This window comes from Prunus dulcis, chromosome 8, assembly GCF_902201215.1.
Source record: "Prunus dulcis chromosome 8, ALMONDv2, whole genome shotgun sequence".
Taxonomy (NCBI): Eukaryota; Viridiplantae; Streptophyta; class Magnoliopsida; order Rosales; family Rosaceae; genus Prunus; species Prunus dulcis.
The window spans coordinates 10777129-10804444 of record NC_047657.1 but is presented as its reverse complement, the minus strand read 5'-3'; the positions used below and the strand labels follow the sequence as shown (position 1 = coordinate 10804444).

General features: G+C 36.7%; 2 protein-coding genes across 2 annotated transcripts; both read left to right on the top strand.

The window, feature by feature from the left end:
- The first annotated feature begins 343 nt into the window (after positions 1-343).
- On the top strand, positions 344-1252 carry LOC117638456 (pistil-specific extensin-like protein). The gene has a single exon (XM_034373581.1). The coding sequence runs from the start codon at positions 344-346 to the stop codon at positions 1250-1252; it is 909 nt and encodes a 302-aa protein (XP_034229472.1).
- A 2307-nt stretch (positions 1253-3559) lies between these two features.
- Positions 3560-20690, top strand: LOC117636556 (phosphatidylinositol 4-kinase alpha 1). Its single transcript, XM_034371099.1, has 26 exons — positions 3560-4905; positions 5065-5406; positions 5509-5670; positions 6078-6248; positions 6407-6565; positions 6664-6791; positions 6965-7271; positions 8391-8559; positions 8737-8954; positions 9939-10097; positions 10206-10388; positions 11538-12071; positions 12217-12576; positions 12956-13170; positions 13832-14018; positions 14177-14313; positions 14439-14592; positions 15409-15675; positions 16783-16860; positions 16966-17013; positions 17842-18014; positions 18192-18387; positions 18696-18836; positions 19465-19673; positions 19922-20083; positions 20190-20690. Exons 1-26 carry the CDS (start codon positions 3928-3930, stop codon positions 20446-20448), a joined length of 6096 nt encoding a protein of 2031 aa, XP_034226990.1. The 5' UTR covers positions 3560-3927; the 3' UTR covers positions 20449-20690.
- Positions 20691-27316: the final 6626 nt, after the last annotated feature.

Here is a 27316-nt window from a genome sequence, read left to right as displayed (position 1 = left end):
TTAAATTTAAAGCAGACATGAGATAACCCAAGTTGGTTAAAGTAGACTTAAGTTCGAATCCCTCCCGATAGTTTAGATTAGATTAAAATAAAATATCGTTTGTAAGCCAAATAAAATACTAGTAAGAATTTGAATAGTCTTTTTCTTTCAAAATTTAAATTAGACTTCTAACCCAATCCCAATTCCTTCCTCCTATATATAAGAATCTGTTTCGTCTTATCTCCAAATCTCTAAATTTCAGCCTGTCTTCGTTCAAACCCCCATTTCACAGTTTTAGTTGTTTTTACTTTACCTTCTTGCTTTCAACTACTCTTTTTCTCTTCCCCATCAAACCCTAATTCAGATGAATAACAACGACCAAGGAATCAACAACAAGAGAAAGAACAACAACCAAGATCTTAACCAACGAATGCTCTCCGAAGAAGACGAAGACGACATGCTCGTTCTCTCTCTCAGTCCTTACCGTCCATCAAGGCCTCGACGAAGTCCGGACCCGGTAGATCCACCGCCACCACCGCCTTCGCTGATGCCGTCGTTGTTCATGCAAACCCTCACGGCCCAAAACCCTCCACCCCAACCTCTACAACTCTCACCCTCACACCCTCTTTACATGACTACACAACAACCACCTTCCCTCATCCCCTCCTCCATGCCCTTGGTTTATTCCCAAGAGCCGGGCCGGGGGCCTTCTACATCTCGCCCAATTCGTACCCGACGAAACCCTACTCAGGTTCCTCGGGAGGGAAAGAGTAAGACTGTCCCTGCCCCTTTTCCGTGGGCCACCACCAGGCGGGCCACGGTGCACACTCTTGAGTACTTGTTGTCAAGGGGTATCCGTACTATCACTGGTGACGTGCAGTGCAAGCGATGTGAAAAGTCATTCGTGGTGGAGTACGATCTGGAGGAGAAGTTTACTGATGTTGGGAGTTTTGTTGCTGAGAATAAGAACACGCTGCGTGATAGGGCACCGCGTTCATGGACGACGCCGGTTCTTCCCAGGTGCAAGCATTGTCAAGAAGAGAGCAGCGGGAAACCGATCATAGCGGAGAAAAAGAAGGCCATCAACTGGCTGTTTTTGCTGCTAGGGCAGATGCTTGGTTGCTGCACGCTTGAGCAGTTGAAGTATTTCTGTAAGCACACCAAAAATCATCGAACCGGCGCCAAGGATCGAGTTCTTTTCCTCACCTATCTTGAGCTGTGTAAACAACTCGATCCCAATGGACCTTTCTACCGATCAAATTCGAAAAGGTGAGAGTCGAAATCCTGTTTCAATAGTAGTTCCGAGTGCTTGTTTTCTTTGGTTTTAAATCTTGGTCAAGGTTGCTATCTTGTTACAAATTTGGTGATCTATGCAACTTGTTAGTGCAATTTGTTTCTTTTAAATTTAGTTCTTTTTCGGATTGAGTATTGAATACTGTTGGGTATCAATCTAGCACATTTATGACTTATCAAAGACCTGCGTGTGAAAAAGCAATCAAACTTGATGATGAATTTATCCGGATCTTAGTTTTCTGAAAACATTTTTTTGGTTCCTAGAGGCCCGCACTCCAATCTTTGTGAAAGAACGCAACTGTTGTGAGAAGTCTCCAGAAAAGAAAAAAAATGTTAGGTCTTATTAATTGATCGAGTTATATATGCAAGGGACTGATCATTTATTCAGGCATTGGAACGCCATTCAAATCCATTTGGATTAATATTTTTCTAGGACAGGCAGATGAGGAGAGATATCAGAATTACTCTTTATTTTGGAAAAAAAATCGTAAAATACATGTGGGAGATGAGCAAGGATACTCGCAAAACATGTTGGGAAATTAATTCACCTAATCGCTCCAAACAAAACAGATGAAAAGACCAAAAAGGGGGCTAAGACCTCCTCTGTAAGCCCTCAAAGAGACTTTGGTATGCCTTAATAATGGGATGCGGTAGCCTCCCATCTCCCTAAACTTTTGCCAATCTTCAAACCGATTGATGAAAAGATAAAATTAAAAAAAGTGTAGTCAAGATGATGATTAAGTGAAACACAACAAATTTATGAGGTTTAGTAATACGCCTAGCTAAGTGTTCGGGAGACTGACCACCTTCACTATAACAAGAGAAAAATATAATTTCGTATACATAACATGGGGTAGTGTATTTGTGTTGTTGTTGTTGCATTCATGGATTAACTGAGCTCCCTCTCCCTTTCTTTAAGGCTGGAGTCCTTGTAGATGATTGTCTCCAGGATGTTCTTACTCTCAAAGTAGTTTTCCTTCTACTTTTCAAAAAACTAAATAAATAAAAAGATTGAAATCGAGACCTCTTTCAATATTGGGATGAGAAAAGAAGTAAGTGATTTTCGTTCTTAAGAGACATATACGACTGTAGTTCACCTAGCTAAAACAATTTCTCTTTTAATTACTTGCTTAGATCTTATTTTGTGTGCCCATAGATGCCTATTTCATTACATTTTATTATGTTTATATTAATTTAGTCAAATAAAGAAAAAGATAAAAACAGCTTTTATTAAATAAAGAAGTGACAGATACAAAGCAGGAGACAAGAAACAATGTTTACAATATACGACACCACTTGTTACCTGCCTGCAGGCTTGGCTTGGGGTTGAGCAGTTGAAGTTAATTAGAAGTGGGTCATTTGAGTTGAAAAAACCGAGTACCAGTCATATCAACGATCTGGTTTGGTTTGAAAATATATCTATTTATTATACTTTGACAAAAATAATGATCTTATGACACCTCTCCTCCCTTCTTCCAAAAATGGACAAAAATAAAGATCCTATTTGAATTGAAAATTTTGGAAATGCCTAACTTATAGGTAAATTGAACCGAATCGAATATCATAATTTAATACAAAATTATTAATTTACTACACATGTGACCCTCTTATCGAAATTTAGAACATTATTAGGTTGATTTGGATTAAGTAGAAATAGAAATATTACAAGTAGTATTGAAAATTGGTATCTTATAAATTATAATCCAATAACCTGAGTGCTTTGGCTAATTAATTTTCGGCATGAAAACAATGATAAGAACTAAATTTTGTGTGAGAAAAAAAAGGGAAATCGACGAACCTAAATAGAAAATCTCAGAAAATCAAAATAAACTAAATGAATTGATACTTGGTTTAGTTAACGATATAAATTTATACCGAAACAAACCGAATTCCACTCGAACTATTCGAAGTTGGACCCTTCATTTTGCCATTGATATATTATTGCGCGTAGGTTAGGTATTCAAAAACCAAAAAAATTATTGTGCATGGGTTGGAGCAGGTAACGTCTCAATTAACCCATTAAATACAATTTGAAGCAGTGGCCCATCATAAATCAATCGAGGTCTCTAAATCAAAAGTCAAAGTCAACATAAGCAATGTCATCGTGAAAGTAACCAAAACTGCCCTTTGTACTACCTTAGTTACATAACCAAGGGGTGGAGGAGGAAACCGTAAATTACTATAATATAATGTCAACGTCACGTGCCTTGCTGTGACTCACCGGGTCAACTCGCTCCTGTTGCAAAAGAAACCAAACACCGAATCAGAAAAAAGGAAAAGATAAGAAAAAAAAAGAAAAGAAATCACAGAAAAAACAGAAAGCAAAAACACAGGAAGCACAATTGCCCAAAAACGGAAACAAAAGCGGACCTTGCCAGAAGCCAGACACTCTCCCCTCCTCTTTTACAAAAAATGAAAGCAACCACCACCACCATATACAACAAGGGCACTACAAGAAATGTTGTTTGCTTCTGAAAAAACCCTAATTTCCTCATCCTCTCCCTCGCATTGTACGGACATGGAAGCTTCCAATCCAGCTCCGCGGCGGAAACCCTGAGGAGCTTTTTTTTGGCATTGTTTATGCGGAATTGGAATTCTGTGGTATTTTGAAATTCTTTTGGATTTTTGAATTTTTTTCTCTCGGAATCGATCGCAATGGAGGCTTTGACGGAGCTCTGCGACCTGATTGCGGAGCACCCGACCCAATTCGCCGAGAAGCTCTCGTGGATTTGTGGCCGGTGTCCACCTCCGGAGTTTCTTCTGTGTGGATCGCCTAGGGTTTCCCGGTCTCAGCTCAATGCCGTGCTCGCCGTGTCTCGCTTCATCTCCAAATGTCCCGATTCCGCCGATCCCCGCCCAAAATCGGTGGTTCTCGAGTTCCTTCGCTCGGTTCCCGCTTCGTTCAATCGGTCATTTTGGCCCCAATCGTTTGGAAATGACTCGATCGCTTCTTTCTTCTCCGATTTCTTGGGGTATGTCTGTAAAGCCACCGAATTGTCGTCGGATTTTGCTACAGAGATCACTGGGTTCACTGGGGAGGTTGTGGTTACAGCGATTAGCAATGGTGGCGAAGATTCAGGGATTTCCAGGGCTTTTCTCATGGCTCTGTCAGAAAATTTCCCTCCAATTTTGCCATCGGATGCAGAGAAGTTGATTACAATGTTTATGGATCAGTTTGCGGCCTCCGGTCCCGTGGTTCAGTCCCCGGTTACACCGAGACGAATTGCCGCGAACTCAGAGACCTCGTCGGCGCAGAGCTCGCCGTTGAATGGCAATCATTACCAGGCCAATGAGAGTTCCAGCCCCAGAAACGAGGCGAGTAATGTGACGGGTTCATCAGGTAGTGTATCATCGAGGGGGTCGGTGATGGTGAATGGGAGCAGCATTGTGTGGAAGAGTGGTGTTGATCAATTGGGTCTGACTTTTGGTCTCAGTGAAGGAGGTGGAGCTATGATGCTTAGGCAGCAAGTTTCTTCATTCGAGGAAGAGTCTGTGGAGAATTTGGAGAAGCAAGAGATTGCTTTTAAATTGGTTGCTCATATTTTAGATAAAGTCCGCATTGATTCTGGGCTTTTGGAGCACGTCAGGTTTATTGCCAAGAGGCAACTACAGTCTATGTCAGTGTTTCTAAAGGTAAGGTTTTTAATGTGACCATTTTGAATTTATTGTTGTTGCAAATGAATAGCTACTGCTTTAGAGTGTTGTCTATGTGAGAATCTAGAAATCGAGTTTATTTGAGCAAAATGGAGATGTAAGAAAGAGATTTTCGTGTCGTTGGTTGCATGTGGGCAGATTAGAAAGAAGGATTGGAATGAACATGGGGCGCTTTTAAAAGCCAGAATCAATATGAAGCTGTCAGTTTATCAAGCTGCTGCCAAGTTGACTCTTAGTTGCGTTGCTTGCTATGAAACTGATGTGAAATCAGCCAAGAAGTTGGCACATGAGACTCTGGCATTGTTAATGGATGCTGCTGAAGCTTGTTTGCTCTCTGTGTGGAGGAAGATGAGAGTTTGTGAAGAGCTCTTTAGTTCTTTGCTATCTGGGCTCGCACAGATTGCAGTCAAGCGTGGTGGCCAGGCACTGCGTATTTTGCTCATCCGCCTCAAACCCGTTGTGTTAACTGTATGCGCACAGGTACATATTTTTTATGGTGCTAAAACTTGCATATCAGTTCTAAAGTGTGGAAGGAAGTTTATTTTATTTACTTTTGCTTTTTCTACAATGTGATTTTAACAGGCCGATACTTGGGCAAGCAGCCAGGGAGCGATGTTTGAGAGTGTGATGAAGACAAGTTGTGAGATAATTGAATCTTGTTGGACCAAGGAGCGAGCTCCAGTTGACACATTCATAATGGGATTAGCTACAAGTATTCGTGAACGAAATGACTATGAAGAACAGGTTGGTTGTTTTGTACCAGTTACTAACTAACAAATAACAGATTTACTTGTTTAATGCACGCTTGTACATATACATATATCTGAAGTTGTAGTGTTTGCCTTTGTTATAACTTTTATCTGTATATACTATGTGCAAACGTGCTTTCGTGAGAATAACTGTAAGAATTTTTCTTATAATATATACTTTTTGATGAAATTATGGTTTCTCTCCCTTTCTTGTTTGTACTTTCTGTGAGGAAGAGTTTAGCTTATCACAAAACCTTCTGTTCTATCCGAAAGATTGACGCACTGCATTTTCTTAGTATGCCAAACCATGATGCCCTTTTAGTAATGATTTCCCTCAACTTTTCCTGTGTATCTAGCTTGACTTAATCTCATTGCATTCTTTTATCATCTTGCTAATTTCAGGAAGATAAAGACAAAGAGGCAGTTCCTGTTGTGCAGCTTAATGTTATACGCTTGCTAGCCGATCTGAATGTTGCCGTTAAGAAGCCTGAAGTCGTAGACATGATATTACCTCTATTTATTGAAAGCTTAGAAGAGGGTGATGCTTCAAGTCCTAGTTTATTGCGACTCCGGGTATGGTAACTTTGCCTTTCGGCATGGATTTTCTTATTTAGGTTTTTCTTTAAACATCTTTACCAAGTAGGTTTGATTAACACTGATCAAGATCCAGTAAGAAGTTAGCTATTGATTAATTATATGGGTTCTCAATTATTTCTTCTACTTTACTACAGCTCCTTGATGCTGTATCACGCATGGCAAGTTTAGGTTTTGAGAAGTCCTATCGTGAGACTGTTGTTCTAATGACAAGGAGTTACTTAAGTAAACTTTCAAGTTTAGGATCTGCTGAAAGCAAAACTGTGCCACAGGAAGCCACAACAGAACGTGTTGAGGTCCGTATAATGTCTAGCATATGAATTACACATGATACTGTTGATTGCTTGACTTGATATCTATGAAATGGATTCTCACTGGTTCAATCACATTCTAGACTCTTCCTGCAGGATTCCTTCTGATAGCTAGTGGTCTTACGAATCCTAAATTGCGTTCAGACTATCGTCACCGTCTGCTGTCTTTATGCTCAGATGTAGGGCTGGCTGCTGAATCCAAAAGTGGAAGGTAGAATTCTTTCAAATAATATCTTCTGATTGCATGTCGTTGTGTTTTTCATATAACTTTCATTTAATTCATGAAAACTTATGCACCCTGAGGTTTTGGTTTTCTGATACTTATCAACATTTCTCATTGCATTTTGTGTTTCAAATTTTTTATCTGATATCTAACTATTGCAGGAGTGGAGCAGATTTTTTGGGGCCGCTACTTCCCGCTGTAGCTGAAATATGTTCTGATTTTGATCCTTCTGTAGATGTGGAGCCTTCACTTCTAAAGTTATTTCGCAACTTGTGGTTCTATGTTGCTCTTTTTGGCTTAGCACCTCCCATACAGAATACTCAACACTCTGCAAAACCATTTTCCACTACACTGAATAGTGTGGGAAGCATGGGCACAATTCCTCTTCAAGCTGTGGGTGGACCATACATGTGGAATGCACAGTGGTCTTCTGCTGTTCAGCGAATTGCTCAAGGAACTCCTCCACTTGTAAGATTTTTATTAAGTGTTCTTGCCTTATTCTCTTTTACATGATGTTAATTCATACAGTCGTTAGGGTTCGCTTTGATTTTGTGCTGTGAAAATAATTATGGACTTGCTATCTGCACTTTCACATGTTAGATTTATTTTTGTATATTGTTGGGATGATAATAATCTCTGTCTGACTGTCTGTCTATCTCTTTCTCTGTGTTTCCCTCACACACACTGACAACATCCATTGTATGGGAATTGGCTCTGGTTCTGTTGTAAACAGGAACTCATTTTGTGGGTAGATGCTTGTACTGTAATTTAAAATTGAGTATGCCCCTGTGGTCTCCTTAACATGGAAATTTTCTTTGGCAATTAAATTTGGTTTTTAAATTTTCTATACTGAATATAGTTGCTTCAAATGTTTTCTTTTCTTCCTTTGGTGAGGATATGTTCCCAAATTGAAGTTTTTCTTTTTAAATTATTATTCTAGAGTTACAAAAACCTACGAAGTGTACACTACATAATGTAAGATAGTGAATCTTCAATGTCATGTTGTTAGATGTTTGACGCTCCATAGCCATGTGTATGAATCAATTTTCTGAATGGTTCCAACTACACACAACACAACTGAAGCAAATATATTTGGACAACCATTTTTTAGGTAAAAGAGAATCCACATAATAAAACTAAATTTTTGTTGCTCTGAGAAGAACGATTACAATATAGGAGGCACAGACAACACTCTCAGAATTTTCTCACAAGGACATGACTCTTCATACATAGGCCACTCTCTCTGTCGCTCAGTCTCTATCTATATCTATGTCTCCATCTCTAAATCAAGAAAATCTCTCCTTCAATATACCAGTGAATCCACCTAAAATAAATAAAAAATTTCTTCTTGCATCTCTCTCATGTTTGTTGTTCAATTTGAATGCATACTCTATGATGCTTAGACAGGTATAGCTTCAGGGGATTCTGTGTCAGGTGGGACTGATTATCCCCAGTGTTTACTACTTTTGTTTTTCGCAGCTTTATTGAATTCAACTTCTTGCCAACTCTGGATGATTGCATATATTTATGCACTTGAAAGTGATTGTTTGTATCTGAAGTTTTAACATGATAATATCTCTCTTTCAGGTTGTTAGCTCAGTGAAATGGCTTGAAGATGAGTTGGAACTCAATGCTCTTCACAATCCTGACAGTCGTCGAGGAAGTGGGAATGAGAAAGTTGCTGTAACCCAAAGAGCTGCTCTTTCTACTGCTCTAGGTGGGAGAGTCGACGTTGCATCAATGAACACTATATCAGGTTATTTAATTATTTGTACTAGTGCTTACTGGTGAAGTAAAGACGCATTCTCTGTATTCATTAATTGTCCACAAATCTCGTCTTTGCTTTTGATATAAGAAAGAAAACGCTCCTTTGACTTTGCTAGAAGTCACTCTTTCTACAAGCATTAAAGCATTACTTGCCAATGCTTTGTAGGTGTGAAGGCTACCTATCTTCTTGCTGTAGCTTTCTTGGAAATCATACGATTCAGCAGCAATGGTGGGATCCTCAATGGTGGCACTAGTTTAGCTACCTCTAGAAGTGCATTCAGTTGCGTATTTGAATACCTAAAAACTCCAAATCTTGTGCCTGCTGTCTTCCAATGTTTAATGGCAACTGTGCATAGGGCTTTTGAAACAGCAGTGTCATGGCTGGTAAGGCTTTGTTCTTTCATAAAACTTCTGAAAATATTCCTTTTTTTTTTTGCTCTTTTCATGTAGACGCCATTCATCATCCAGGGGATGTTATATGTTGCATTGAACGTGTTTATGAGATCAAGGTTTTAAATATCTTTGATATTACCAAAATATCCATAACATGGAGAGGAGGGGGGAGCAATATCTTTACGGGATTTCTCCGAAATTGCAGAGATATTTTGGTAATATTGACAATTGTGGTATTTCGGTACAATATCTGATAAAATTGGGAGATTTTAGAGATCATTCAGTGGAAATTTCGATAAAATTTCGGTACAATTTCAATCCTAGGGTTCCTTGCATTTTCTAGTCAATATTCCATAATTGTGATTTGAAATTCAAATGTTGCGAAAACAGATGTTGCAGCTGCCATGTCTCTGCTGTTTTCATTAATAAAATTTATCTCGCATTCTCAAGGTTTCTTATATTGTTATAAAGCATACACAACATGGAATGGAACAGAGAAAATTTTACATATTGTATTTAAGATTCAGAGTCTTATTAGTGGAGCACCGAGAATAACTCCAACTTTTTCCCACCTTAAATGCAAATTTTGATTAAGAACGATACTATTTTTCAAAGCTTATGCGTAACATTAATGCAATTGGTTGGTTTTGAAGTTTGCAGAACTTTCAGTAATATATATGTTTTATATCATGTTTCCGTCGTCGTATATTTTTCTACTTTTGGAGTACCGACCGAAACTGAAGCCCTTGGTTGAGATAGCTTCAGTTTATATTTATTTCTTCTTGTCTGAATGTGAATTATTTAATATTGTTGGATACATTTTTCATGCAAAATAAATAGCACCTTAAATAACAATGTAAATTATTAGAAGTGCAGTTTACAATTTTGTTCTAGTACAATGTTTGTTTTACTGCTCCTATTCCGCGTGCATGTGCCTGCCATGTCAACATCACTGCTGCTTTGATCTGGGTTCAGGAAGATCGGATATCTGAAACAGGAAATGAAGCTGAGGTTAGGGAGTCAACTCTTTCTGCCCATGCTTGCTTTCTCATCAAAAGTATGTCACATAGAGAGGAACACATTCGGGATGTTGCTGTGATCTTGCTGAGCCAGCTTAAAGATAGGTTTCCACAGGTAGGATTGTATTGGAAAAATTACTCATTTATCTCATTGTTTCCCAGTTCTCATTGTCATTGAACTTGCCTAATAAAGTTGAAAAAAACTCAATTGGCATGAATGCAGGTCTTGTGGAATTCATCTTGTGTTGATTCCCTGCTATTTTCAATTCATAATGATTTGTCTTCTACTGTTGTCAATGATCCTGGTTGGGTGGTGACAGTTCGTTCTTTGTACCAAAAGATTGTTCGAGAGTGGATCATCAAATCACTTTCATATGCTCCTTGCTCTAGCCAGGGTCTCCTACAGGTTGACTACTATACTTTCTATGTATGAAGTCAGTATAAGTATATTCTGATTGTCAAATGCGTGAGCATTCATGTGGTATGCCTGTCCAATATTGCTAAATGATATCATTTTAATCAGTGAGAACCCCCTCTGAATGACAGTTGTTTTGCTTTGAGGGTTGGAACATATGGGTAGTGAACAGTTTGCTATCTTATCCAACAGTCACTTCTTATCTCTTTTGATCAACAGTGACTTCAATTAAGTACATGCTTTAGAATATTCTATTCTTAAGATGTTATGCGTTCTTTATTACTGTTGTATACAACTTGTACATGCGTAGTTCAGCAACGTAAGTTAATGTATCTACAAATCCTTTTAGGTGCTGTTTGTTGAAACTAGAAATTAAGTACTGAAAACTGATCTTTGAATTTTACATACTGACTTTTAAGAGCTGAATACAAGTGCTGGATGTACTCAACCTGAAACTTATTGGTCCACTGCATTGTACTTTGTGCTTATTCTTAATACAATTGTGCTTCTTCTAAAAATGGAAAAATAGAGAATATAGTCAACATAATTTTTTAAAGAAACGAACTAGTATATTTTGGTGAATAAATAACTTCCTAATGTACAACCCAAGAAGCTTAAAGTGTAATCCTTTATGTGGAAAGGCATATATGATACTTGTACGTAGATTGAGGATGGTAGCAAACAAACACCAGATTTTTCTTAATTAAATTATTATGTATTACAACCAGAAATATAATGTTACGAGTGATAGTCAGGATAACAATGGTAATGGTGATAGTGGTGGTTGTGGGTTGTGTTGCACTAATTGGAGTGAGTCCAAGACACCTCTTGGATTAATTCCAGGAAAGCTCTGGTGTGATGCCAAAGGATGGAAGGAGCTGGATATCACTCTTTTCAGCATTCAGCTATACTAAATATATTCAATAATTTTTGTCATGTGCTGAATTGTTAGACAGTATCAAACAAGCTAAAATTTAAATGTTAAACATTGGAATGTTCTCAAATGAACATAAATCTGTTATGTGTCGAGTTTTTAAAATTCTGCTCATAATTTTGGTTACCAAAGATCTCCTAGACCTAATTTTTCATGTTGGTTATTTTTGGGTCTGATTGCTCCTTTCTTCTATTTGCATACTGCAGGAAAAGCTTTGTAAAGCAAACACATGGCAAAGAGCACAGCATACAACTGATGTGGTTTCTCTTTTATCGGAGATACGGATTGGCACAGGTAAAACTGATTGCTGGAATGGCATACAAACAGCAAATATTCCCGCAGTAATGGCTGCTGCAGCTGCAGCATCAGGAGCAAACTTAAAATTAACAGAAGCATTCAATTTGGAGGTGCTCAGTACTGGTATAGTCAGTGCAACTGTGAAGTGCAACCATGCAGGAGAAATTGCTGGCATGAGAAGCTTGTATAATAGCATTGGTGGATTTCAATCTGGCACCACTCCAACTGGATTTGGGCTTGGTGTTGGCCTTCAAAGGTTGATCTCCGGAGCATTTCCTCAACAGACACAAGCTGAGGATGATCAATTCAATGGGATATTGCTCACAAAGTTTGTGCGTTTACTACAGCAATTTGTTAATGCTGCAGAGAAAGGTGTGGAAGCGGACAAGTCTCAATTTCGCAAGACTTGTTCCCAGGCAACTGCTTTACTGCTGTCAAATCTGGTAAATATTTGTTAGTTCTCTACATTATTGCATGCTCAATTTTTAACGCGTCATGTTATTTCTCTTCATTCTTGCATGCTTATTCCTAAGGCGTCATGTTCCTTTCTCTGATTTGTTAGTTTTGTTTTTTGTTTTTGCTTTCCAGGGCTCTAATTCAAAATCAAATGTAGAGGGCTTCTCCCAACTTCTCCGTCTTCTCTGTTGGTGTCCTGCTTACATTTCCACGCCCGATGCAATGGAAACTGGTGTTTTTGTTTGGACTTGGTTAGTGTCTGCTGCGCCTGAATTGGGATCTCTAGTCCTTGCGGAGCTTGTTGATGCATGGTTATGGACCATTGATACAAAACGTGGTATCTTTGCTTCGGATGTGAAATATTCTGGGCCTGCTGCAAAATTAAGGCCTCACCTTTCTCCTGGAGAGCCAGAAGCAGAGCCTGAAATTGATCCTGTTGAGCAAATAATGGCTCATAGATTATGGCTTGGATTTTTCATTGACCGCTTTGAGGTTAGGAATTGTATTCATTGCATGCACGAGTAAATAATAACTATTTTGAAGTAACTATTCACCTCTTAAGTTAGTTTGTGTTACTGTGTTTGGGAATTAAATTTGCTCTTTATTGGCAACTTTAACAACTCTAAAAGACATTGATACTAGGAAACTATTTATAACTATGGTGTATGGGGTGTATGTGTCATTCTTCTTGTTTTAAACGTTTTGTTATTTATTTATTTTTGATTTTCCAACTGTTGGAGCATGCATCCTCAAAGAAAAGAAATTAATTTTAGGAAAATGGCTCTCATTTATTTTATGTTGCAACTTGTGGTTCTTAACTGGTTTATGTGTGCTGACCTATATATTCTCTGCATATTGATTGGCTGTATAGGTAGTTCGACACAACAGTGTTGAGCAACTCTTGCTCCTTGGACGAATGTTACAAGGGATGACAAAGCTTCCCTGGAATTTTTCACACCACCCTGCAGCTACTGGTACTTTTTTCACTGTCATGCTTCTTGGGCTCAAGTTCTGCTCCTGCCAATCCCAGCGCAATTTGCAGAACTTTAAAACAGGGCTTCAGTTACTGGAAGACCGGATTTATAGGTTACTGCAATTATGTCTTTTACTGTCAATTTTATTGGGCATTATTAGATTTATTTGCACTTCATCAACCATATGAGTGCACCTTGGCTTGCATGTTGTAATGTGTACTTGTTTTGTAGTGGAGTTACTTGCCTTTGCGTAATATGTACTTGTTATGTAGCATGTTGTAATATGTTCTAGTTAAGTATCAGTAGGTATGCCAATATATTGAAGGTTGATGTAGGAGCTTGTATTTCTTTATATGCTATGCTCGCTGCTCTGCCAAAGTCCTACATGACTGCAACTTTGTTCATTTGTATTCGTTGCAGAATTTGTTGTCGCACTTGTTATTTTAGTTGTATGTGGTTGATTTCTTGTTCTTATTTTTTATTTTTATAGTTTTGGAGCTTTATGACTGAATGTAGTCACCGAGTTTGTGAAATTTATATTGTTGGTCTTTATTAGGAAATTTGGCTGCAAGAATGGATGGGAAATACCCTATTTTATGGCGTTCGTAGTTTTAATACTTTAGTTTTTGGTATATTTTCTCTGCCAAATAATGATATGAAATTTCTCATATAAAAGGGTGTCAAGCCAGTAAGGTTTTGAATAATTTTTGTTCAAGTTGAATACATGTACAGTTCCCAATTTGGTTGAAAGTTTCTCTTGATGCATGCTACAGGACCTCTCTGGGTTGGTTTGCATACGAGCCTGAATGGTATGACACAAACTATATGAATTTTTCCCAGAGTGAAGCTCAATCTGTCTCTTTATTTGTCCACTACCTTTCGAATGAGCGAGTAGAGGCAGCAGTCCAATCTGATTTGAAAGGGAGGGGACGAGAAAATGGGACCACTTTGGTTGATGCGGTAAGATAACCATGTTTGCAGTGTACATTCCAATGGTTTTTTTCTGCATGAAGATGATGTCTAATACACGTTCTTATTTTGTTTTTTGTTTTCCTATTACTGGACACCGTAAGGTTTGTTTTTTGCAATATATCCATAAAGTCACTTACTACTTGCAGAACGATCAATATCACCCTGTCTGGGGTCAGATGGAGAACTATGCTGCAGGAAGAGAAAAACGGAAGCAGTTACTTTTGATGCTATGCCAGCATGAGGCTGACAGGCTTGAAGTTTGGTCGCAACCCACTAATACGAAGTAATTTTTATTTACATATATATATTCATCACATTGTAAAGTTGTTAGAACCTTTTCTCAATACCCATGGTTCCATGTGAATTTTAACTTATTTCTTTTGAATTGTGTTTTACTCTTACTCTCAGGGAGAGTGCTTCTTCTAAGCAAAAAATTAGTTCAGAGAAATGGGTTGAGCATGCTAGGACTGCCTTTGCTGTTGATCCTCGAATTGCTTTATCCTTGGCCTCGCGGTTCCCAACAAACACATTCTTGAAGGCTGAAGTAACCCAGCTGGTTCAGGTATGTCTGTCTGTAATAGGGAGAGTACGAATTGTAAAGTTTGGGTTTGGCTTATCGAGATGAGCAAGTAAAATTGTTTGAGTGTCTTAAACACTTGTGATATGTGAGAAGTTTGTTGTCATCTTGTTTATAAGTGGGACGTTAGACTTCTCTATGATTAGCATGCTTGCATCTTTTCAGATCGGCGGATGCCACAAATTGTCAAGAAAATACTGTTAATTAGCTGAGCAATTCGTAGTTTATGGTTTAAATTCAGTTTATGACCTAACGGCATCCTCCATGGCTATTTTTATAACTCTTAGTCACTTGTTAACATGTTTTGGTATTAATAATCTGTTGCTACGGGTGTATAAATGTGTTCTTAAGTTGTAGGAGGAAGGGGTACTTTGCAATATTTTAGCAGTAGTTATCTGTTGCTATGTTTATGCATATGTAATAATGTATATACATGTTTACAAGTTTCCTATTAGACAGACGTGTCTGCATGCCTGCATTGTGCTGTTCAAACAGCTTTGTAAAAAGGAGCAAAACACCCCCATTTAGTTGAAACCACTATTACCAGCCCAATGTTTTGCAGTCCAGAAAATCTCTATATTTTGTATTGAATGGTTAAATACAATCAGCAGGTTGGCCATATCCAGTTATAATAACTTTGCCTTTATACCTCATTTTTAGCAAGCGTTCTTGTTTCTTTTCAAAAAGTATTGAAATGTAAATTTGTTATAAATTTTATGTTGATATCAACCTTATTACCATTTGTTACTCCTGGGATCTTTATACATTAATACATCTTGATCGAACTCGGTTATTTCGCAGTCACATATACTGGATATCCGATCCATTCCTGAAGCATTGCCATATTTTGTTACCCCAAAAGCAGTTGATGAAAACTCTGCGCTTTTGCAACAGTTGCCACACTGGGCTGCTTGCTCAATCACACAAGCTCTTGAGTTTCTTACCCCTGCATATAAGGGGCATCCTCGTGTCATGGCATATGTTCTTAGGGTTCTGGAGTCTTATCCTCCTGAACGAGTAACTTTCTTCATGCCACAGCTAGTGCAGGCTTTGCGATATGATGAAGAGGTGAGTTAATGGAACTGGTCAATGTTAATTCCTTTAGCTACATTTGTTTTCATTCAGTGTTATATTAGGAATGGGATTGAATTGCATTAGTTAAAGCTCAGTTTTTACTTTATTGTATCCCGTTCTTCATTCTTGTTAAATTCCCAATCAAATTTTAGAATCCTTGAATTCTCAATCTCATACTATAAACTCCTACTAAAACTCCCAAGTATAGGATTCGTTTTGATTGTTTGAAGAATAATATCTATAACTTTCACTTCATATTGGGGTGAACTTCAGTGGTCCTCACTAGTCCCGATTGAGTTTTTTCTTTTTTAAGTTTGGTTTATTTTAAATAAACATATCACAATTTCTGAAAACTTTAATCTGGTTGTTGCATATTTTATATTTTAGATTACAGAAAATGAATAAAACTGTTATTTCAAATACAATGTGGAGGAGTTTCTAATGGGTGAAATGAGTACTGGTCCAATAAAGTGTTGGCATCTCCCAACCACAAAGTTGAATATCTTGATATATGTCTAACTTGCAGAAAAACTTTGTTATTAGTGATGGTATGTTGAACACATTGTCAAGAATGTGTGACCAAATTCTGGCCAGGATTCTGATGAAAAATCCTCAGAGTATGCACTTCTAGTTAAATAAATAAAGAACCTCCTCATCCATCAGTCTCATCTGTGAAAACGTGCATGTAATTTGTTTATTCATGCATACATATTTTCCAAAAATAATATTGTATTATTAAATACAAAACACAAATTAAATTATTTGAAAGTAGAAATTGAAATCAGATTTGAGGTCATATCTTTTACATTATCTTTTATTTTTAATTATAGTTATAAGTTTCTTTATACTTATATATATGTAATTATATGCTTATGCTATTTATCTCTATTTAGTTTCTATATGAATATTTGGGGATAGTTGGTGCAACCGCAGTTCTGTAACCCAGACTGATTGAATATTTGAGGATAGTAGCACCTCGTTTGAGGATCCTTAATTTGACCATATTTCTGGAGTTGCAAACCCGTTTAACATTGTTCCACATACTCTGTCTTTTGAAAGTATTTCTTTATGTATCTGATTTATACTTAAATTGTTTTGCAGAGGTTAGTAGAAGGATATCTGCTTAGAGCAACTCAAAGAAGTGATATATTTGCCCATATTTTAATATGGCACTTACAGGTGAAGCCTGATTCTCTCTCTCTCTCTCTCTCTCTCTCTCACTTACTCACACACACGAAAGTATTTTTATCTTTGAGAATTTGATTGTGTGTTAAAAAATGGCAGGGTGAGACGTTTGTTCCAGAATCAGGAAAAGATGCTGTCCCTGTGAAGGTCTGACTAGAATCTGGGAATTGGGACTGGCCTTGTTTCTTCAAATTTTTTTTTTTTGGATGCCATACATTTTGATTTTATATAGAAAGTTGATAACTAATATCTGCTTATTCCTTCATGTCTAACCTCGAGTCTGTTGGTTGGCATTGTGTTGAAAACGAATTTAGCATTGCATTGTTAAGTCTATACAATACGTGATAAATAGAGTTATATTATAAAGATATATAAAATAAGAGGCTAACCAGTATGCTGCATGCTGTTGTATACTACGTATCTGCAAGCGAATTTTTAAAAACATGTGCAATGATAATTTTATTGCTTATAGAAGCTGAAATTTTTCATTAAAAGGTTTGTATTATTTCTTTTAATAACTTTCTATGGTATTCAAATAGTGCAAGTGTTGTTGATTACATGTTGTTGAGATGTGTTTTTGGGTAATGTCATGACTTAGATTAAACTTTTTCATTCTGGGCTTATACTCTAGTTGGAAGCCTCACCCAATAATTTTAAGTCAGGTTCAGTGTGCGTAGTTGTGGCATAAGAAATTTGTGTACTAGTTTGCTTATGTGGTGTTATCATTTTTAACCGATAGAAAAGAAAACTGCCTAGTCCATTATCAAACACCTATTGCATCACCAGAAGATTGTACTTCCATTCGGTATCCATACCTGGTCATATATGGGTAGAATTAGATATGTTTGCATTATTGTTGTATGACTACTACAAAAGCTACTATATTAAAATAGATATATGCATGCATTCGCATAGTCTGGGTTTCTCGATCATTCGTTGCTTAATAACTTGTATTTATTGATGCTGTCATTTCAGAATAGTTCCTTTCAAGAATTGTTGCCTCTCGTCAGACAGCATATTATTGATGGTTTCACTCCCAAGGCACTTGACGTGTTTCGAAGAGAATTTGATTTCTTTGACAAGGTTACATCTATTTCTGGTGTACTCTTTCCACTTCCAAAGGAAGAACGTCGAGCTGGTATCCGGAGGTATGCTTGTAATCTGTTGATGTTTCCTTTAAAAAAAAAAAAAAGGGTTTTGATGCTTGCAAACGTAGATAGTTTAAAAACATGCATACACATAAGCACATGCATGCATATATTTATGTCTCTATGTATGCATCTATGTGTATGCCGTTGAAGCTAATAGGCAATGTGCTTTACCAGAGAGTTGGAGAAAATTGAACTTGAGGGAGAGGATCTCTATTTGCCAACTGCTCCTAACAAGCTTGTCAGGGGTATTCAGGTAGATAGTGGAATACCCTTGCAATCTGCAGCAAAAGTTCCTATAATGATAACATTTAATGTTATTGATCGGAATGGGGACCATAATGATGTAAAACCTCAAGCTTGTATTTTCAAGGTAAGCTTACCCACTTACATTTCAAATTGATTAGACCCATAAAAGGTATTTTGTTCAAAACCACCTATGGTCCACAGAAGATCCATTTTCATTACCCCTTGATGAAAATCAACCAACCTGCTCCCCAGCCCTTTCTTTAACCTTTTCATTAACTTTTTATTATTATAAAGGAATAAATAAGTTACATGGTGCAAACAACTTTAGTTTTCCTGATTTGAATGTCGTGATCTCTTATTTATTACTATGAAAATTTGACACCAGGAATTTTTTTCTTCATTCATGGCTTAACTGAGCTCCTTTTCTTCAAGGTTGGAGATGATTGTCGCCAGGATGTTCTTGCTCTTCAAGTGATTTCCCTTCTGAGAGACATATTTGAATCAGTTGGAATTAATCTTTATTTATTTCCATATGGTGTACTCCCAACTGGCCCGGAGAGAGGAATTATTGAGGTTTGAATCTCTTTCAACCCAATTACTAGGTTCATGCATGTGCACGTGTCCGCAAATGCATGCATGCTTTGCATATGTGCTACTTTGCGGGTTCTTATGCTGAGATCTTATTCTTTAATCTCCAGGATACCATATAAGCAATAGACATTTAACATTTCTTCTCAGCACCTTACATGCTAGGCAAGCTTCAGGCTACATTTTTTTATTTTAATTTTGATGAGGACCACAGATTTTAACAAATACAGGAGAGAAAACTAGGGACAAGGCATCCCCTGAATGGACAAATCTTTAATGTACATCTATGAAGCTTCGGGCAACATTTGACTTCTGTCTTTGTCTAATTCTTTGGCATAGTTTAAGACTCCGGTATTGGGAGAAAACAATTCAAAATGAAAGGTTTTATGAGTCATCAAAGTAAAATTTTCGGAACTACATTGATTATGTCCAAGGGCCCTTGGGGGTATGAGGGACTTGATGGGGTACAACATGTTTTTTTAATTTATTTTTTAAAATCTTTTGTAATCTACTTAGTGGAAAGAAATCCCTTGGTTTTTTTCTTTGTTTTTTTTTTCTGACCATAGTAGTACGTGCATATTTGGTTGTTTTCTCAATATATTTTGTCTTGCAGGTTGTACCTAATACACGGAGCAGAAGCCAGATGGGTGAAACCACTGATGGTGGTTTGTATGAGATTTTTCAACAGGACTACGGCCCTGTTGGCTCTCCCAGCTTTGAAGCTGCACGTGAAAACTTCATCATTAGCAGTGCCGGTTATGCCGTTGCCAGCCTTTTACTTCAACCAAAGGATCGACACAATGGGAATCTTCTGTTTGACAAGTAGGAATTTGATCTATCCTTTCTTTTCTTCCATAACGTTTTTCTTTTTGTCAATATATGAGTTAGTAAGCACTATGTGAATCAATATACAAGGCACGCCACAACTATGACAACGTGGCAAACTAAAAACTAATCTTCTAACCCCTTATGCATGATAAGCCATCTCCAAATGCTAGTACTTGGATTGAAGCATATAAGATTATACAATACTTGATTTAAAACTGATCTCAACATGCCTGACAATGCAGCGTTGGAAGGCTTGTTCATATTGATTTTGGTTTCATCTTGGAAACTTCACCGGGTGGAAACATGCGCTTTGAAAGTGCACACTTTAAGCTTAGCCATGAGATGACACAATTGCTAGATCCTTCTGGGGTTATGAAGAGTGACACCTGGAACCAATTTGTGAGGTAGTAAGAGCCTCCTTCCTATGTTTCTGGGTAATCTTTTTACATTGAAATTTTTATTCCGCCAAAATTTTAAAATCATGTTCTGTTCTGTATAATATGTCCACAGCTTGTGCGTTAAGGGTTACCTTGCTGCCCGCCGATACATGGATGGGATCATCAACACAGTTTCGTTAATGCTAGACAGTGGACTGCCTTGCTTCAGTAGGGGAGATCCGATTGGAAATCTTCGTAAGAGATTTCATCCCGAGATGAGTGAGCGTGAGGCAGCCAATTTTATGATCCATGTATGCACAGATGCCTACAACAAATGGACAACTGCTGGCTACGACTTGATACAGTATCTGCAGCAGGGCATTGAGAAGTAAAAAAGGAGAGCTTTGGAGCTTGTCTACAAATGTACATGATTGCTTGTATTTTATAGTAATTATTATTGTCTTGTAGCTGCAATTTTTTTTCCCGAGGGATCTCCACTTTATAGGTTTGAGAGGACTGTTGAAACGGCATGAGATTGAAATCATTGTATTCTAGGGATGGAATTCCTCGTGAGGTTTGTAAAAATACAGTTTGTAGTTATTTTTTATATATGGAATTCAAAATTTATTGCTTCCGAGTGATTAATGCAACCAAGTTACAAGCACTCCTTGAATAAAATATGTAGATGACATTATAAGGTAAAATTGTGTGAATTATGACTATCCATGGATGTCAAGATTTGGATGAAAAAGAAAAGGAAGAAAACGAAGGATTTTGCATATAATTTTTTGATTAGCTTAGCTCGTCTTTTGGTTACATTGGAAATATGTGAACCTCTGACCTAGTGGTATAATCCTAATCCTAACCCATTTTCCCGGTATGCTTTGAATCAAAATCCAACGAAATATCTTATGTCAAGAGAATGAAAATGCGCAATAAAGAATAAAATGGCATGTAATTTATCAACGAAGGAATTATGGTAGCCAAAGATTATTCGTCGCAAGTTGTATTCTGTTTAATGGAAAACAATTGGCCGTCCACATCAAATCAATTTTAAAATGAGATACCATTTTCCTTCTCAACTACAGGTTTTCTTCTATACCCTATAGATTTTTATTCTTTTGTTAACCAGTACAATTTTTTTTTTTTTTTTTTTTTTTTTTGGGGCCTTTTACGAGAGCAAAATGTCTTCCATATTTTTTTTATATTATTATTATAAAGCTTGCCATGTAATTCTCCAAAAGATAAGAAAGTCATTGATACCAATGATATATCGAACAAATAGAAACTAATGGGTGTTAGGCCATCTCCAACCATGTTAGGACTAAACTCAAATTTCTTCCTTTTAAAATATAACTATTCATGTACTTTCGGGACTCAAATTTTTTTTTTTTCCTCCAACCTTGCAGACTCATAATTTGAGTCCACAACTTTATTTAATTGTTTAAGAATGATTAACCCATATTTTTTTTTTGTCATTGATTTTTCTTGATATTATTTTTGTTTCAACATTCGTGAATTAATTTGGTGAACATTTTAACCTAAAAAAATTAAAATACCAAAGCCTGAAATCTTAAGTTGTAATAACTAACTAACTAGTTGATAGAGATATCCAATAAGTTTCAACAACTACCAAAACTATATATAGATATACAGTGAATTTTTGAAGTGGTAATAGGGGCGGATTCAGGAATTTTCCTTTCGGGTGTTGACACTGGTTAAAAAATAGACCCATAAAAATGAAATGACAAGTATAATTCATAACCAATAAAAAAACACATATATACAAACTACAATTGTCCACGATGAGTTTTCATATTCTGAAAACATTGCATTATAGTTTTATTATCAATACAAGCAAACACATTCTCAATATAAACAAGTGAACAATCACTCAACCATGGATCTCCCATTCGATTGCGAAGTGGACCTTTCACAATATTCATAGCAGAAAATTCTCTCTACGGAAGCAGTTGCAACCAATAAAATTCAGGTTAATGTCACAAGCAAATACACATAAGTAAATGTTCTATGCATCCTTTTATCCGTTATTTGTTTTTGCAAGGCTACTAAACCCATGCAATTGAGAAAAATTCCTTGCAAATGTTCTATGCATCCCTTCCGTCAAATTGGTTGAAGGTTGGGTAGGATTAGGGGTTGGGGATTTAGGGTTTGAATGTGTAAATTGAGTTAAAACTCAATTGGGGGAGGGATATTATTGAGTAGTAGGGGAGGAGTTGCTGCTGCCCTCGTTTTGGCCAGTTTTTTAATTTTTTAATTTTTAAATCCTTAAATAGAACGATGTTGTTTTGGTCAGAAGGCCTATGTTGTGCCCCTTTAGGGCATTTCATCAAATATGTTGCGGGCGTTTGTAGAGGTCAATTTTTCCTCCTCAGTTGGCGGATTCCAGCATTGCGGGTAGGGGTGGGTACAGTTCGGGTTGGACCGATTTTTGCCTCAAATTAGAGCCGATCCGATACTATTCATCCAATTTGGTTCGGTTCAATTTTAATAAAAAAATTTTAAAAAACTGTTTGATTCGGGTTGAACCGGTTCTGGTTCCAGTTCCGTTTTGAACTAGATTATAAAAATTATTTTTTAACACAATTCTCAACTGAAATATTATTTTTTCACTTGAAATTTAACAAATTATTCAATTTCATATGAAAATAAATATTAAAGTTAGAAAATATAGATATTTTGAAATTGAACTTGGATAAATAAATTTTTTTTTGGTGAAATTAAAATTATAGCATTAAATATAAATATATATTAAAATTATATATATTTTAATTTGACCAGTTCGGTTCGACCCGGTCTGATTTTTGATGACATGGAACAGGATCCAAAACTGGTCCAAACCGGTCTGGTTCGATTTTTGACCGGTTGTTGACTTTTTGGTCAATTCGGTTTTTTTTCGGTTTAATTCAGTGCGGTTCAGCTCGGATTTTCGGTTCGCCGGTTTGAGTGCCCACCCCTAATTGCAAGGGTCAATTGACCACCGTTGCTTCTCTATGGATTCGTCACTGGGGTACAATGAGGACTCACTCCGCATTGTATTTCAATTATCCAAACGTCTATATTTTAGGTTATTATTCAAAGATTATCCCTACAAAAAATCACTTGAATCCAAAATTATTTGACCACTCAATTAACGATTGTAATTTTAGTGCTTTCTTGAAGCACCGTGTTTGTCTATTTTAATGGTCCGAACTAGATGCCTTAGTTATTTTCAATTTTTCTAATTTTTTGCAATGACGATCTATGAATGAAAACTTAAAAAAAAGTCCTCCACTACTACACTCCCCAATCTTACACTACTCTCTTAAAGGAAGTCCTGTATAAAAGGAACTTCTACTTACAGTTGTTCTTCCTACTAAGAGGAAGTCTCTTAAGAAGAAAGCGGTTTGAGACCCTTAAGCAAGTCCTAGACGGTTTTGATCATTGCAATACAATTCATATTGGACCCCAAAAAGTATTTGAAAAATTCCTCAATAGAATAGGAGACTTACAGATGTAATCACATGTTAACGTTAAATTAGGTTCTGAAAGGTAAAACGATTTGTGCCAATATATCATAATACATATGTATTTGTTACATGTCAAATTGAGGTACGGAATACCAAAATTTATATATTAAACAATGAAAGAGTTACAATTTCTCAAACTAATGAAAGGATCTCTCTCTTGACGTCTTGATATAATCATAATACTCTAAATTTTCTGTTGGATTAAATCAATCATGACATACTCATATTTGAAATTTGGTACATAATTTGAGAATACATTATATATATATATATGAATTTTTTTGGTGTGTATGACATTGGTTTGTTCAATATTCTTTATTTAAATTATATATAGCCAGTTATACAAGTTAAAAATCAAGGCTGCACTTGGATTTTTCGTTAGTTAATTTATATACAATATCTTTTAGCTTAACTTTTATTGTACTTTTATTTAAATTATAATTCCACTATTTCTAGATTTATCGTTGTTTTTGGAAGACGTTCTACTTCCTCCCCCTCCTTTATGTGGTTTATGAAATTGATCTTCTTGACCCAAAAAATAAACAAGGCCATATTGAGAGTAAGACAAACGAAGAAGAACAAAGAAAAGAGACTAAAGATAATTTGTATTATTTGTTCAGATAAATCAGTAACAAGCTCTAACTGTTTCATAACAATGCAACTAGCAGCTAATTTGATGACACTTGTCATCACACACTAACATCTTCCTGCGTGTTGGAATAACGTCTTGAATTAGTGATCAAAAGTGTTGTGCGAATGGGCCCAATAGGAGTCCATTATCTGTCCAAAACATACATTGATATTGTCCTTACCTTAACCTTTTAAGTTCAATTCTTGAGTTGAATTAGGCCCAATGGACCTCTAAGTGTGAGGTTTTATCACAAAGGGCCTACGTGAATTAGGAGTGGACCACCTATATTTAAAATGTAGAGTATTCTTGTATTCTTTGATGTGGGACTTACACATCATGGCTTGTATCGAGCCATCTACATCAATAATCTCCACCTTGGTGAGATCCAAGCAAGGGTAACCCGCTAGTTCACAACACCCTCACTTTTCAAGAGTGAGCTCTTGTAACTCCACCTTTTCCGACAAGGATTTTCTTGAGCCTTGCTATGAGCCCTTGCTCTACCTATGCCTAGGATTTTCTTAAGCCCTTGCTCTATCTATGCCCAGGGTTTTCTTAAGCCTTGCTCCTTGAACAAATGTCAATGCCTCCACCTTGAACCAAGTGTGTCTTAGTCGAACTTGGCTTTGATACCAATTGTTGTGCGAACAGGCCCAGTAGGAGTCCACTACATGTCCAAACCATGCACTGATATTGTCCTCACCTTAACCACCTAGGTCCAATCCTTGGGTTAGGTTAGGCTTAATGGACCTCTAGGTGTGGGGTTTTATCACAAAAGGTTTCGGTGCAATTAGGAGTAGACCACCTATATTTAAACTGTAAATTATTGTTGTATTCTACGATATGGGACTTACACATCATGGCTTGTATCGAGCCACCTACACCAACAAAACGTATAGAGGATAACTGGCGACTAGTCAGAGACTAGGTTTGACCGGCTGGCGCATAACGATATTAAAGTGTGGTCACTTTCGGTGTGAACCAACTGGTCAGGCTTGATGGAAGACGATTATCCTATCGCGTGTTTTATGTTTCAATTTAGGGTGGTAATGGGACTACCAAATGGGTTAGCTTAGCTTGGTACCTTGGTTACCAGGGTTACTTGATGTAACCTATAGAGAGTGAGTATTTTAGTGTACATGGAATATTTATTGAGAGAGATTGAGAGAAAGGGATTGCTTGAGGGTACGAAGGGCTAAAAGAGGCTTCCTCTGCGTTGTAATCTTATATTCTTTTGACATAGTGGATTGTCATCATTATCGTTGCTTAAGCATTCATCATATTTCAAAATCATGAGGAAAAGATGCATGAAGTCAAGAATACTCCATTTGTTTCCCTTTTGAGTAAATCTAGGTGGTTCTTTATGAAAAAAAATAAAAAACAAATAAAAAACTAGCACTACTACATTTTATATTTTGCGCGACGAACAGAATTTCGTCGCGCAAAATACATTGTAGTCGCACAAATTTCAGCACGACAGAAACTTCGTCGCGCAGAATCCGTCGCGCAAAGATCGTGAAGAAAGACTTTGCGCGACGAAGACATTTCATTGGTCACACAAAGTGACTTTGCGCGACGAAAACGTATTAGTCGCGCAAAGAGACTTGGATTGGTCGCACAAAGTGACTTTGCGCGACGAAAAGTATTGGTAGCGCAAAGCTGTGTGCGACGAAATACATTGGTCGCGCAAATGTTTGAGCGCGCAAGTTTGGTCGCGCAAAGTCTAAAAAAAATTTTAAAAAAATAAAAAATTCCTGCGTCCAATTTTTGGAACCTGCCCAAATTTTTTGAGTTTTGCGCGACGAATACTAACGTCGCGCAAATATTTGCGCGACGAAATATTTTTTGTTTTAAAATATTTTAATTTAAAATAAACTAATTTAATAGTTTGCGCTATGAAATATTTTGTCGCGCAAGGTTTTTGACTTTTTGTATAATTATTTCTTTAATATGAATTTATTTATATGAATTTTTTCAAATTTTTACTTTTTAAATTTAATTTAATTGTATGATTTCTTTTTAAAATTACTTTAATTTAAATTGATATTAATTTTTACTTTTTAAATTTAATTTAATTGTATGATTTTTTTTAATTACTTTAATTTAAATTGACATATTCAAAATAAAATTACATATGAAAAATAGTGATTAAATTATCCAATAAATATATATATAATATTCAAAATGTACACATAAATTAACAAAGTACAATAATAAAATCCTAATACAAGCGTATTGTGGTGGTAGTGGCAGAAGATATGTTTTGATAGCTTCCTAATCCTCAACTTTAGCCGTCAAAGTCTCGATGATTCCCTACAAAAAAAAAATAAATATGGTCAAATAACCACCACAAAAAAAAAAAGAAGAAGGCATAATCTCCCCTAAAATTGTTATACCACAAATCCAACCCAAACTCCAATCCCTCCCCTTTACTCAACCCCAAAACCCACACAAACTCAAAATTAACTCCAAAAACACATATTAATGAAAAAAATTTAAAATTTGGAGAGAATATACCTTTTGGCAAGATTGAGAGTGAATTAGAATGAGAGGGAGAAGTGAGTGTGAGAGAATTAGAGAAGATAGTGAGAGAGAAATGAGAGAGTGAGAGAGTGAGAGACATGAGAGAGTGAGTGAGAGAGAGTGAGAGATAGTGAAGAGAGAGATGAGAGATTAAGTGAGAGGAGTGAGTGAGAGAAATGGTAGGATTTGGGAAGAGGGAAAGAGAAAGGAGAGGTAAGAGTAGAGAAAGGCATTGAGAAAATGGTGGAGTTATTTCGGTTTTAAAAACCGTATCACTTTGCGCGACGAAAAATATTGTTGGTCGGGCAGAGGTTTGCGCGACGAAAAATATTGGAATATTAATCGCGCAGAGGTTTGCGCGACGAAACATATTGGTCGCGCAAAGTCTAAAAAAATTATTTAAAAAAAATAAAAATCCCCTCGTCCCATTTTTGGTATCCGCCAAAATTTTTAAATTTTTGCGCGACGAATATAGGAGTATTGGTCGCGCAAAGTCAAAAAAAAATCCCCGCGTCCCATTTTTGGTACCCGCCAAAATTTTTAAATTTTTGCGCGACGAATAGAGAAATATTAGTCGCG